The sequence below is a fragment of the Acanthaster planci genome, linkage group LG01 (genome assembly GCF_054643075.1).
Source record: "Acanthaster planci isolate LZ-2023a linkage group LG01, COTS_SCS, whole genome shotgun sequence".
NCBI lineage: Eukaryota > Metazoa > Echinodermata > Asteroidea > Valvatida > Acanthasteridae > Acanthaster > Acanthaster planci.
The window spans coordinates 5330282-5342652 of NC_141777.1; the positions used below are offsets into that span (position 1 = coordinate 5330282).

At 39.5% G+C, this 12371-nt stretch overlaps 1 protein-coding gene across 1 annotated transcript in view; it reads right to left on the reverse strand.

Moving 5' to 3' along the window:
- Positions 1-3299: 3299 nt before the first annotated feature.
- The window catches only part of LOC147800280 (uncharacterized), a 70960-nt gene continuing 61888 nt past the window's right edge, over positions 3300-12371 (reverse strand). The window contains exons 50-56 of the mRNA XM_087141785.1: positions 11667-11775; positions 10135-10296; positions 8890-9066; positions 8385-8558; positions 7430-7607; positions 6325-6446; positions 3300-5597 (exon numbers count right to left, since the gene is read on the reverse strand). Of these exons, the coding sequence (XP_086997911.1) occupies positions 5518-5597; positions 6325-6446; positions 7430-7607; positions 8385-8558; positions 8890-9066; positions 10135-10296; positions 11667-11775 (1002 nt within the window). The 3' untranslated portion in view covers positions 3300-5517. The remainder of the gene's footprint in view (positions 5598-6324; positions 6447-7429; positions 7608-8384; positions 8559-8889; positions 9067-10134; positions 10297-11666; positions 11776-12371) is intronic.

Sequence of the window (12371 nt, forward strand, 5' to 3'; positions counted from 1 at the left end):
GAATATTTTTTTTGTTCCTAAATGTTATTTCATCTTTCCAGAGTTCATTTTTTCCAAATAATCTTAATCACAAAATATGGAGGCCTGACGTTTCGATCCTAGCAGAATCTTTTGAGCAAGCAGTTTGCAGCAGTTTTGTATCACAAAAGCAGTAATTACTGTGACAAAATCGGGAAGATTATTTGTAAAAAAAATGTTGAAATGAATTTGCGATACTTACTTTCACCAAATGTATTGCGTGATGTATTGTGGCATTTTGTTTGTTTTTGCCTTTAAAATTAAGAGGCATGATGTTGTTTTCATAGTCGAGCTACTTTTTTCAAACGGCTATAAATTTTGGTGGTTGACTCAAGTCAATTTGTTCAGAATGACTAACACTGAATGCATTTGCATTATTCCTTTTTGTTTACAATGCTGTAAACTTGTAAATGGACCATGCTCAGCCTTGATTTTATGTTTTGAGATATTCAACAAAAGAAACAATGGATTCTGCTTTCTACCAGGAAACCATCATAAAGTTTTCAACCTACTTCTTTATGTGCAGTTCGCTTAGCTGACGGTTTTAGCGCCACAGAGGGTCGTGTGGAGGTGTTCTCTGATGGTGCTTGGGGACCTGGGTGACACGGCTGTTGTCTGCAGGGAGCTTGGTTTCCATGGAGCGCTGCAGGTTTTGATGTAAGCTTTCTATGGCACTGGCAGCGGCATGGATATCACCACGACCACAAGCTGTGAAGAGATACCCATAGGTGCTCAACCTGTACCTGCAAAGAAAATATTGGACCCTCTGTACGAGGAACCGGTCCTTGCTAAAAGCTCTGGTAAGGTACACTGCATATGAGTTGTGAAAGGAACCTGTCGACTTCAAATTCTCTGTAGCCTTCATCACGTTTCCTCTCTGTAACTACAGTTGGGTTTGTAACTTCACTGGCAATACGGATACAATGACCAAGGAGGATTCGTTCTCTGCTTGAGCAGATGCAAACGTGTATTTTACATCTACAGAAAAGTCATTTTGATGTCGCAGTTTGTAAAAGTGAAACATTGCAACCCCGGTGAACATATCCACAAAAATCGATTAATGGCAATCTTGCTTCTTCTTAACACCCACGACAAGGACTGAGGAGCTGGCCTGTATTCAGCATAAAACCCCATTTTAGCCTTCTTGAAAAAAAAGTTTTAGAGCCATCTTGAAAAAAATTAAGAATGGAAATAATCTGGGAGGTAAATTTAAACTCTTTTCAGGTTGGTGGATAAAGCTGGAGAGCAAGGACATGCCACTGCCCTTAATGTTCAGGTATTTTTTGTAGTCCGTCTGTTTACTGATGCATTTGTTTTTGTTTTGTCTGCTTAAAGGAAAGTTCCCAGGAAAGGAAGAAGAGAAGACAAAGGTAATCATTGAATAACTTCACTCCTGGAAAGTGTCAGTCGACAAAATAGAGTGGAAAAATATCTGCAAAACCCCTCTTCCCAATCTGGGACGCTCCGAGTATACACAAGGCATCACATTTCAATTACAGGTTGTCCAGAAAGTGGTGTGAATCTGTCCCGGAAATTGGGGGATGGGATATTGTGTGTGCGGGGGGGGGGCATGACTTGCCTGGCCATGGAAAATTGAAAAGTGGAGGGAAGAGGGGGAGGGAAGCTGACACCATAATGGCACTAAGGGGCGATGTTCATGACACCATCATGGCACTAAGGGGCGATGTTCATGACACCATAATGGCACTTAGGGGTGATGTTTATGATACAGATGCACATGCACTTCTGTAATATGTACTATGGTCCTGTAGAATCTTACATCCGAACATCATATCTATAGCTTTTTTATTGTTCCATCCTTTTGAGTGCTATTGAATAATATTTGGTTGTTTGGAAGTTGGCCACTGATAATCACCGTTCTTGGCTCCTCTCTTGGTGCTTTCATAATAACATCCTGTTGACAAAGTTTATATCAGTTTTGTTAGTTGTCCCGGAGTTGAACTTTATCACTTATCTGTGAAAATACGAAGTCACTGTAACATTTCAAATGGAAACGAGTGAAGTTGGAGAACAACACCAAACCCAGTACGTGGATAAAAACAGAGAGGCGATTTGGTAACTATTTATTACTTAGGGAGTGCCTTGTGAATTCTTTGGTTCTTATTTCCGACTGATCTAATAACTTTCTGGCTCCCAACGAGGGAATTACATTCTTATGCCACCGACCCTGTCTGCATCTCTGACAGAAAAAACAAGAAAAACAAAAACTCTAGTCATTGTGAGTGTGGGTGTGGGTGAGTTTGTTTCTGCATTCAATTGGGGACCCTGAACAATAGAGGACAATAAGGTCCCCGATTGACAGAGGGTCCCCGATTGACAACTGAGTACAAAACATATGGGTGGTCTTGTAAAAACGTTAAAGTACAAACAAAAGAGGAACAATAGGGGTTCCCCAGTTGCAGGCAAATACACACTATGATGTGTGTGTGTGGGGGGGGGTATATTGTCCATTATGTAAGAAAGTGGGAACTCACATTTTTCTATGTACACAGTTGGAAACATTGTATAAAGCAGAGCAGTATTATGATGTGGACCTGTTCACTACAGCGTTTTCTTTGAAACTGTAAGTTATGAATGACAATATATTTTGACAAAGAAACAAATATCAAAAATTACAATTCACAAACTGTGATTAAGTTGTGCACAAAATACACATAGGTGTACTGGATATCGGTGAATTTAAACGACTCTGATTATATGGTACACGACGTTGCAGAGTCCACAATTGAAATATCTGTGCTGATTGAGGTCCATCGTCGATATAATTGTTCCACCCTAATTGGTTTGGTATGGAAGCGTATAAGGGCTACTTGCAATGAAAAATGGGAGTTACTATCCCGCCGCGGCAAGGTAATATCTTGCCCCGGGGAAATACTATCTCGCCGCGGCGAGTTAAATCGTTGAATGTCCATCTTGCCGTGGCGAGTTATAGGATCCAGCCTCAGCATGAAATTGATATCCCGCAGAGGTTCTATTAAACGTGTCATTTCCAAATGTATCCTCAGGGTGGAATGCAATGACATTTGGTTCTGGAATGCTTGGAACAAAAGGAAATGTTACATTTCAACAAAGGAAACAAAGGAAATTTCCTTTTGGGTGTGGATATTTATTCAGATGAGGGCTAGATTGGTTTTAATTCCTTCCTACATTTTTCCAAGCACCAAACAGACCCAAGCGGACTTCAAAGTTACATTTGAACTTGTAACTTAAAAAAGGACAACCAAAATATTGTTGTGATTAATCATTCATCTACACAGAAATACTGACCGTCAATGCTTGCATTTTATTGTATTTTCCAGTAAAATCCATGATTTAAACAGTGTAATTTAGCAGCCCTTGGTTTGAAGAGACCCAAAAAAGCCTATCCAAGACTTAACCTTTTTGTTACATTTGTTACAGTAAAATAATATTGATATAATTATATAGCTTGAATTAAATGTGTGCGTATTTCTTTCCTAATTGTCCTTTGCTGCATTCTGAGTAACAGAGCAACTTACCTGAATAATATGCCACTTACACGTGTACTTTATCGTCGTCAATATTTCTCCGTTCACATTTTTGCTTACAGTAGATCACAGTGGATTTTTTCATACTAATTAAGTAGACGGTGGCTTAAAAACATACTGTAGTGACAACATGGGATAGTACATACTACATGATCTTGTTCCAATCGTTTTAGATGAAAGGTCTTGGGATGGACAAAACTTAGTGAAAACTGCAAGATTGGGCAGGCCACAATAAAGGATTTCAACTAGATTATTGCAAACTGTCATTCTACGCAAGTCTCAGTTAAAACAGTGAACTTAGCCCATTGCAATGAAAGCTTATTTTTACTTAACCTGCTTGAAGCAATGATAGTCCAATGGGCAATGTGCTGTTGCATATGCTGGCATGCATGTACTGTGCTGTACTAACTGGTACAGGTTGCATTCATTGGTACAACGCAGTGCAATTCATATAGGCCCTACTTCTGAACAAACTTCTTGCATATCCATAAGGCAGATTTCATGCTGAAGAATTTCTAATTGAAGTACTAATTTGTGTTATCATTTTTATACGGAGGATATGCAGTCAAATGAGTCTATTCCCAAATATTCTCTGTAGATGAAGACTCTTCTGTTTAAATATTAACTTCCATTTAAGTAACAAATGTTAAAACACCTACAGACACTCTTTCAGACAGGTTCTGCTGTCCATCCCTCAGAAATAGCATGTTTCAAAAAACATCAGAAGTTGATGAAGGCTCCTTCGTGTTACTCAAGAAAAGCACATGGCAAAAAACATTTCAACAACTTTAAACCCCTGCATTTTGATTTTTCTTATAGTTACCAGTTTTTAACTCTGATGACTATGTTTACTGGTGTGGCAAATTCATCATGGCTTGATGAGTGTGCAACCAAAACATGCACAGATATATTCTGCTTTGCACATTAACAGCCAAGTTTGAAACCAGCCCCGAGGCTGTGCTGTTGAAGAGTGGGTCTACACAATATCTCATCCAAACAACTTCCACACAATGCAGCCCCAACAAAAAGCAGCCATCTCACACTCCAAGCACTTGTTTATCTTTGGGGGGAGGGACAGCAAAGCACCAACATGCTGTGAAAAAATGGACTGAGGGGACATCATTTTGAAGATTGGGCACATCAGACATCAACTACGAACATGTCTCTGTGTATTGATATGGCTGATGAGTATAGGACACCATTAGGATTGCATATGGTGTTAAAAATTAATAAATGATACAATATTAACTTCTCCCTTCTGCTCCATTCCCTTTGATTTTCCTCTCTCTTTTTGTTTGTTTCATTCTTTGTTTGCCCTTAATTTTAAACCTAAAAGAAGCAGCCCTTTTGAAATTGCACCTCGACCACGCAATGACAAATTTTGATCTCCAGGTGAGAACAGGTCTTGGGTCCAATACTTGAGCAAGGCATTTTGCGCAATTTGCAAAACTTTCCTCCGGTACACGGTCAGTAAAGAATTGAACATCCTATGGCGCAGTGTTTTAAGATGTTCAACATTTTCTGACAAATATAAGAGCAAGTTACTTTGGAAAAACTGCAAGACTTTAGTAGAAAAACTCACGAGCAAAAAACTCATTAAAGCAAGGCATAGGGAAAGTGAAAGTGCTACTTCAGGCAATTCCCTTATAAAAATACATGACGACATTCATACATACTCTTATCGCTAATAATTCCAATATCTCACTCTTCTGGAATCATATAATGTCACAGTAACATATCCTGAGGATTATTCTCACAAAGAAAAATATCCATGAAAAGCATTACATAAGTTCAGATATTTTAGCAGTACGTATACATACACCACTATCACAAAAATTCTGCAAGGTAAGGTGTAACCACCAAAAAATGCAAATATTCACCACAAGGGAAGCGAAATATTTCTATGGCTGGTAAATCAACTTATCTGTTGGCGTTATCTCCTTCTTTAAGCTGTATTCTGGAGTACAAAATCTCAAGCAGAGGTTTCGTAGGGAGGAGGGTCAAAACTTGGCTCAGTCTTGCCAACCTCTTGATCAACAAGGTGTGCACTGTCTGTACATTCAGAAGACCAGTAAAGAAAAGGCTGAATACCATACCAAACAGAACACAGCAAAAAACTCTCATTGTTTCAACGACAAAGTTCAGACAAAGTTGACAGTTCCTGGAATTTGATTCATTAATCAATATTGTACTGGAACTGTAATACAAAAAGTAGTTTGTCAACTTTGTCATTTATTTACTGCCGCTTTATATAGGCTTAAAGTGCTTGTACAACCTTCTTTGAATTTATTTTCACAGGATATTAACTTAGGATTAGTTAGGAAGTGGAGACATTTAGTGACAAGGTTTCTTTAAATCAGGAGTCTTATGTAGTCATGCTTGTATTCTGCCCGGGGCTCTCTTAAAATAGAGCTAGTAACAGAAATATGAGTCCCTGAGTCTTGTTGTCTGCACTAAGTATGGATGAGTAACCATGGTCTAATCCCTGTCTGATTCAGAAGCTGTGATTACTCAGCAACCCCCAGAAAGAAATTGACATGTTATGGAAGATACATTTGAGGTTTTCGTAAAAGCCTTAACACCTATGAAGTGTTGGTTATTCCAAGAAATAACATTTACGAACACAGCATGAGATGTACATTTATATGAAATGGTTTCATTTAATTGGGGAGAACAGGTTTTTTAAAGAAAAAAATCCTCCAAGAACTTTAAGTGTAAGTTGGAACAAACAGAAATACCAAATCTGAGTCTAAGTCATTCTGTTTATGCCAGAGTTTACCTGAAATGTCACATCCATGCACATCCTCTGGATTTCCTCTGGGTTCCATCTCATAGGCATTGGTTGTGGCCAGCAAATTGTCATCACGGGTCAAAGCGTGTGGCTCAAACTTTGCTCTGAATCTGGGGTGATAATTTACAGTGAAAAAAAAAACAACTTTAAAGTTATCAAAGGGGAAATTAAATATGCACATAGAAGTGTCAACCTTCTATGAGTGAGCCCTTCTATATTCCTTGAAGAAGCAGCACTGACAGTTGACTTTTGACTGATTGTGGCCTGATCCTGAACCACACAAGACACATAACTCTGATGGTTTCTAACTTGAAACTGAACTACCAACACTGGGCTTAGGAAAACAGTTGTTTCAGTGCCAGTGCATGGCATTTTGGAGGTTGAAATTTCAACTTCTATCAAGCTCCAATCAATGGGTTGTGTCAATAAACCCTACGGTTTGCTTCATCACCCTTTAAAAACTAGTTTGTATGAATAACAACAAAGTAAATGCTTACCCTGGAAAGCATTTGCCTAAAACGGAGAGTCTTAACTTTTCTAGCTTCAGCTGGACCATTACCATTTGCTTCATTTTGTATGACTTAAAAGGAGGTGTTTACAACAATTATTCAAGTATTTGCTTGTCACTTTTCATTTTGGTCTGGTTTGGGCAACCTAGGAAAAGTACCATGGAATAAATACGATTGAGTACAAACGGCAGCATTTATGAATGTAGTCCCGGGAATTAGGAAGGGCATGTCCATCCAGAAGCAATTGTACCAATCTGAGGACTTCGTCAGAAACACGATTGTTTTAAATATTTTACAAAATACTGTAATATTCTTCCAATATTACAGTTAATGTTAAACATAAAAGTACAATGTAAGGACAAGTGACAAAGTAGACTGCAACAAACAAGAATACATTGAAAATCAAGAGGCGACCCGACAATTAAAAAGAGTTACATTATACAGTGTTTAACATTAGCTTCATTTTGAGGTTTTTCAAGAATTGTTAGTTTTCGTTCATGTGACCTACTGTCATGTCACGTATTCATGTCACCAACTGAAAATTTAACCCCTCCCCCCCAAAAATGCCAATGAAATGAGCCTACCTCAACTTCATAAAGCAGACAACTGCAACGGTTGAGACTACAAGGATTGCAAGGACAGCAATGACACTAACCACCACCACTGGGAAGGTGTAAGGATCTAGAGGCTTGTGGGTCAGGATGGGCTTGATTGAGGTCATCACTGGTACAGTGCTGGTGTCGATTGATGGGATTAATGGCTCTAAGATTCAAACAAAAGTAAGATAGTAACACATGAAAAAGTGTCCAATCAGAAACAGGTGGAAATATTGACCTTTCCACTGTAGCATCTGTTAACTAAAACTTCTTGGTAATGCATCGACCCCTTTTTCTAATATAGCCCATTATAGAGGCTGGTCCATACTTCCTGCGACAGTGAAAACGATTGCCAATTTGTGAAGTCAGATGAAATATTCATGTTGCAAATTTGTAGAAATGTCAAAAATTTGCAACTCCAGCAAAATTTCACTGCACATTTTTTGTGACATCAAAATAATTTCGCTTTCACATTCATCCAAAGTATGAATTGACTTTAAGTCTCTTGGTGCGTAAGCCGTGTTATGAAGAAAACCCACACTGTTTCACGGTTACTAGTCAAAATGTCCTCTGTAATTCTGAACTATGCACTAACTCAGTACTACAAATGCTAATTGTAAAATAAGCTTGTGAGGTCATAGTAAGGTGGCCCCTGTAAGCTTTAATGAACTTTACGCCCCCAAAGGTGTTACGGCCACTGCGCTCACAAACTGTGGCATAAATATGGAGGGATGGGGGTTGGACACATGTTTCCCCCCAGAAGTCCATGCCCACCCTCCCCCGATGACCCCCCCTAAACTTTTGAAATGTACACAACTGATGTACAGGTTCAAACCATAGTTCATCTTTCACTGCCCTTTAAAAAGAATATGCACCGCCTCAGAAATTTCATCCCTCCTTGCGCCACTGGATGGAAAAAATATTTTAGAGTGACAGTACTTACTGTAACAATCAATTTCACGGGTGGCGCCGGTCTTGTTGGTTACCAACCCATCTGGGCAAGGCAAACAGTGATCCAAGCCTTCCCCTGGGTTGTACCAATTCAGAGGGCATGGCTCACATGTGTTCTCTCCTATGACATCACTGGGGACCCGATATTCACCAGCACCACATTTTTCTAAGACAAATAAAACAAAAATTAGAAGTGACTGATGAATCTTTCATTGTTTTGATTTCTTTGTTAATTGTGCCATTGCATTTCTGTAACGGAAAAAATGTCTTGGGTTTTGGGCAAAATTAATATTGTAAGATCCAGTAAAGTCCCACAGCTTGGTGTTAAAACATTTACTGGTCAATTTTTGTTTTACGATTTTTCCCGTAAACACAAAACAAACGAAATGCAAAATGGAACTTACAGTAATATATAAAACAAAATTTTACAATCTGAAATACTAAATTTTTACTTGGCTTGCTGGTAATTAGCATTCAAGGTTGGGAAGGCGACTCACCATAGCATTCACTAATGTCAGTGGCACCCTCACCATCGGTAACCATACCATGAGGACACATGATGCAGACTCGCTGGCCAGCTTGATCTTGGTAGGTATTGGACGGACACAGTCGACATTCATATTCCCCCTCGATATCAACCGACATGGCGTAGAAAGTTCCTTGGCCACATGCAACTGTAAGAGAGCAGTTTCCACAGCCGTTACCAAAAAACCCCCCAATGCTTTCAGTGATAAGCAAAGCAAAAGCTGAAAAACAGAAAGCTGCGTGCTCCAAGGGTGGCCACACAAATCAAAGATGTGGTCAGCCAACAGTATTACAAAAGGCCAATCAGACAATGGTTTCTACGCTACAAAAAAAAAAAATAGTTTTTCTTGGGTCAGACTGATGTTACGGAATTGATGTACAGACAACTGCAGACACACGCTGCCGAGTCATGGGACTAGACCAGCTTGTGGTTTGTGCAGTTATAACTAACAGTGTCATCAACTACAGAACGCTTGCCTCGTCTTAGCAGTGTGCATTTATTGGCAGTACGGGAACCAAGTACCCTATTAAAATCAACATGGGTACCCTGGCATTCGTATCCCGAACAGGCAAAGGATAAAGGACATTTTAGTAAATGTGAAAATCCAACCAAACTAGCAATTTGAACATGAAGGATGAAATTTGCTTCTGATATCAATCTACCCTTTATTAGTAAACTTTCAAATTTCCCCACAAAACCTTTGTAAAACCTTTCCATTTTAATTTCTGAAAAGTTATTGAGTAATTTGTAAAGCCGGCTACAGGTATCTAGTCCCATAATTTGGCACTGGTTTCTGACATCAACGGTTGGGTGCTCACATGCCTGGCTCTAATACACAGCCCTATTTCAAATGGTTACATAAAAAAGTCCAACCATCCTGGACTTTGTGTTCAATTGGTGTTAGTCAAACTACTATTAAATTGTTTCGGATCAAACTTTTCTTGCTTATATCCTCAAGAATGCAGAAAATGAACAAAGGGAGAAGATTATTTATAATGCGCACAATTGGTCAATCAGCACGACAGCAGGAGTACTCTCAGTTGATCCTGCATGAAATCTCCAACTTTTCTTCCTTTTTTGAAACAATCAACCACAACCGTGAATTGGAAAAGAACATGCAATTGACTCAAGGTGAAATTACTGATAGATTGCATAACAAGATTAAGCAATCCTGCAGAGATCTTGCAGATTGATCACACCCAAGGTTTCCACTTACTGCAAGCTCCACTCTGACTCACGACTGTCCCCTTGGGGCACCAAGTCCACTTGTCCTTGTCAACTGACTTGGGATCAGGCCTTGCAACTTCTCCATCAATGGTCACGGCGAATTCGCCCAGTTGGATGAGATCAATTAAATTACCGACGGCTTCCCCAGTGCCTGCAAAAATGGGATTACATTCCAACCTAACACTGGAACAATGTGCACTATTTACTCCTTGAAATGTTTGACACATACCCTACAAAATTGTTCTTCTCATGGTCTTAACAAAACAGTTGGATATGGGTACATTTGAATTGTTGAACACACAATTATGAGTTCATGGGAGAGGCTCTTGCTTCCAGTCGAAAGCCAATCGAGTGGGTTGTTTTAAACCACTGGCAAAACTGCATTACTGAGGACAACCGGGTTCTACATCACATCCACGCAAACCTCCTCGTATGGAGAATTATAGCATGTGAAACACATGGCACAGACACTACCAGGAAGGGTGTTGCATAAGGCATGAATTAAAAATGGTGGAACAACATCACTGGAAATTTGTCGACCCTTGACTTTCTTGAAAATGCATCTTTTAAAAATCATGTTTAGCTTAGTACATGATCACTGACAAGACGCTAGGCTGCTTTTAGCCGCTTCCTGCCGGGCGACCCGTTTTCGAGTCCATAGGCCATTTATGCAGAGCTGGGGAGCCCGGAACAGGGACAAAAGAGCTGGGCCTTATAACAAAAGACCGTGCTCAGCACAAAAGACTGAGCTGCTGGGCATTACCAACATTTTTTCGCTCTCAATAGTGGAGATAATCCAGTCTTGTTTTGAAACAGTATACCATGGTTTGAGGCATTCAGAGCAAGCAGATTACCACGGGGACAAAAGCTCTCCACCACTGCAGCGATGAGCCGCACAGCACCGCTGCACGCTAATCTGGCCCCTACTGAAAAGAGGTCAGCAGTGCACTGTGCTGGTTTTGGGAACAAAAGAATCTTACGTAACACCGCACAATCTGGACTATTTTTCCAAGGCTGCAGGCCTGGCTGAAATATTCAAAAGTCAATGAAGGTTAACTTTCAGCTTTAGAGTAGTGCCCAAAGAGTCCTTCATGTAGGTATAAATGGCCATTAAATGAAATTATGAATTTTTGAAGAATTTTGAAAATGGAAAATCTTGAAAAGCATGTGGCATCTTGTCTTGCTCAAGAAAAATCCACCCGGCAGCAAGTGGTTAAGCATACTGCTCCATTGCAATATTATCCCTTTGTTTAGGGTCACAAAACGTAAATCCCAACAAATTCATCTTTCATAACTTAATAAAAGCAGTAATATTGCACTTAACCAGAGAGCATAACATCTATTATAATCTTTTCCTATACCATATAATATGATACTGCATCTTATGTACTTCAGTTACTCAACATGAAAAGTTACATGAGTCAAGGAAATGTCAAATCGCATCTGTGCTCCATTTTTCACATTACATCTAGGGCCTGCATTTTCTATCCCCTCAAATTATCAGTCCTATTTTTGTCCAACCTGCTGAATTATTCCTGGTAGTTTCATTGGACGAAAATGAAATTACAATCTCGACGCTGGTGGCTACCTGTCGAGCAACACGGCTGCTATCACGATTGCAGCTGCTAACCTAGGTGTACAAAGAAGAGAAACGGACACAGCTACAACCATCTTGGTCTGATTTTTACTCTTTTTTACAAAATTCTGATTTCCAATTGAGATGAATCAAAGCTACAGGTAGGTTTACCAAATTTTCCAAAAACTGAAAACTGAGTAAACTCAAGGTACAATTTCTCTCTCATAATTTCAGAAAAGCTTTGCACGAGTACAGAAAATCTGACATCACAACAGTCAGCTCCATATTAATATATGCTTAGGTTGTTATATGATATTCCAGGCTGACCATACATCTTAGGTCAACTCAAATCACTGACAGTCGTATGTTTTCATCCTAAATTCTGCTGTTTAAGCGAGGCATTTTCTGGATCAAAAATATCTCTCCCATTCTGGAGGTCCTGCTTGCTAGGAAAGATTCACTGGACTTAAGTCCACTGGCCACTGGTGATACATGTATCGAGCATAGATCGTTGGAGCTCTATGAAAACAAATATGTTATAGATTTATATAAGTCTTGCAGTCTTGATGCACCCCACACACTTCATCATAAAGGCACTTGTGCAAAGGTGAAATGAAACTTCACGTGTTCAACTGCTGAAAAGTCAGATC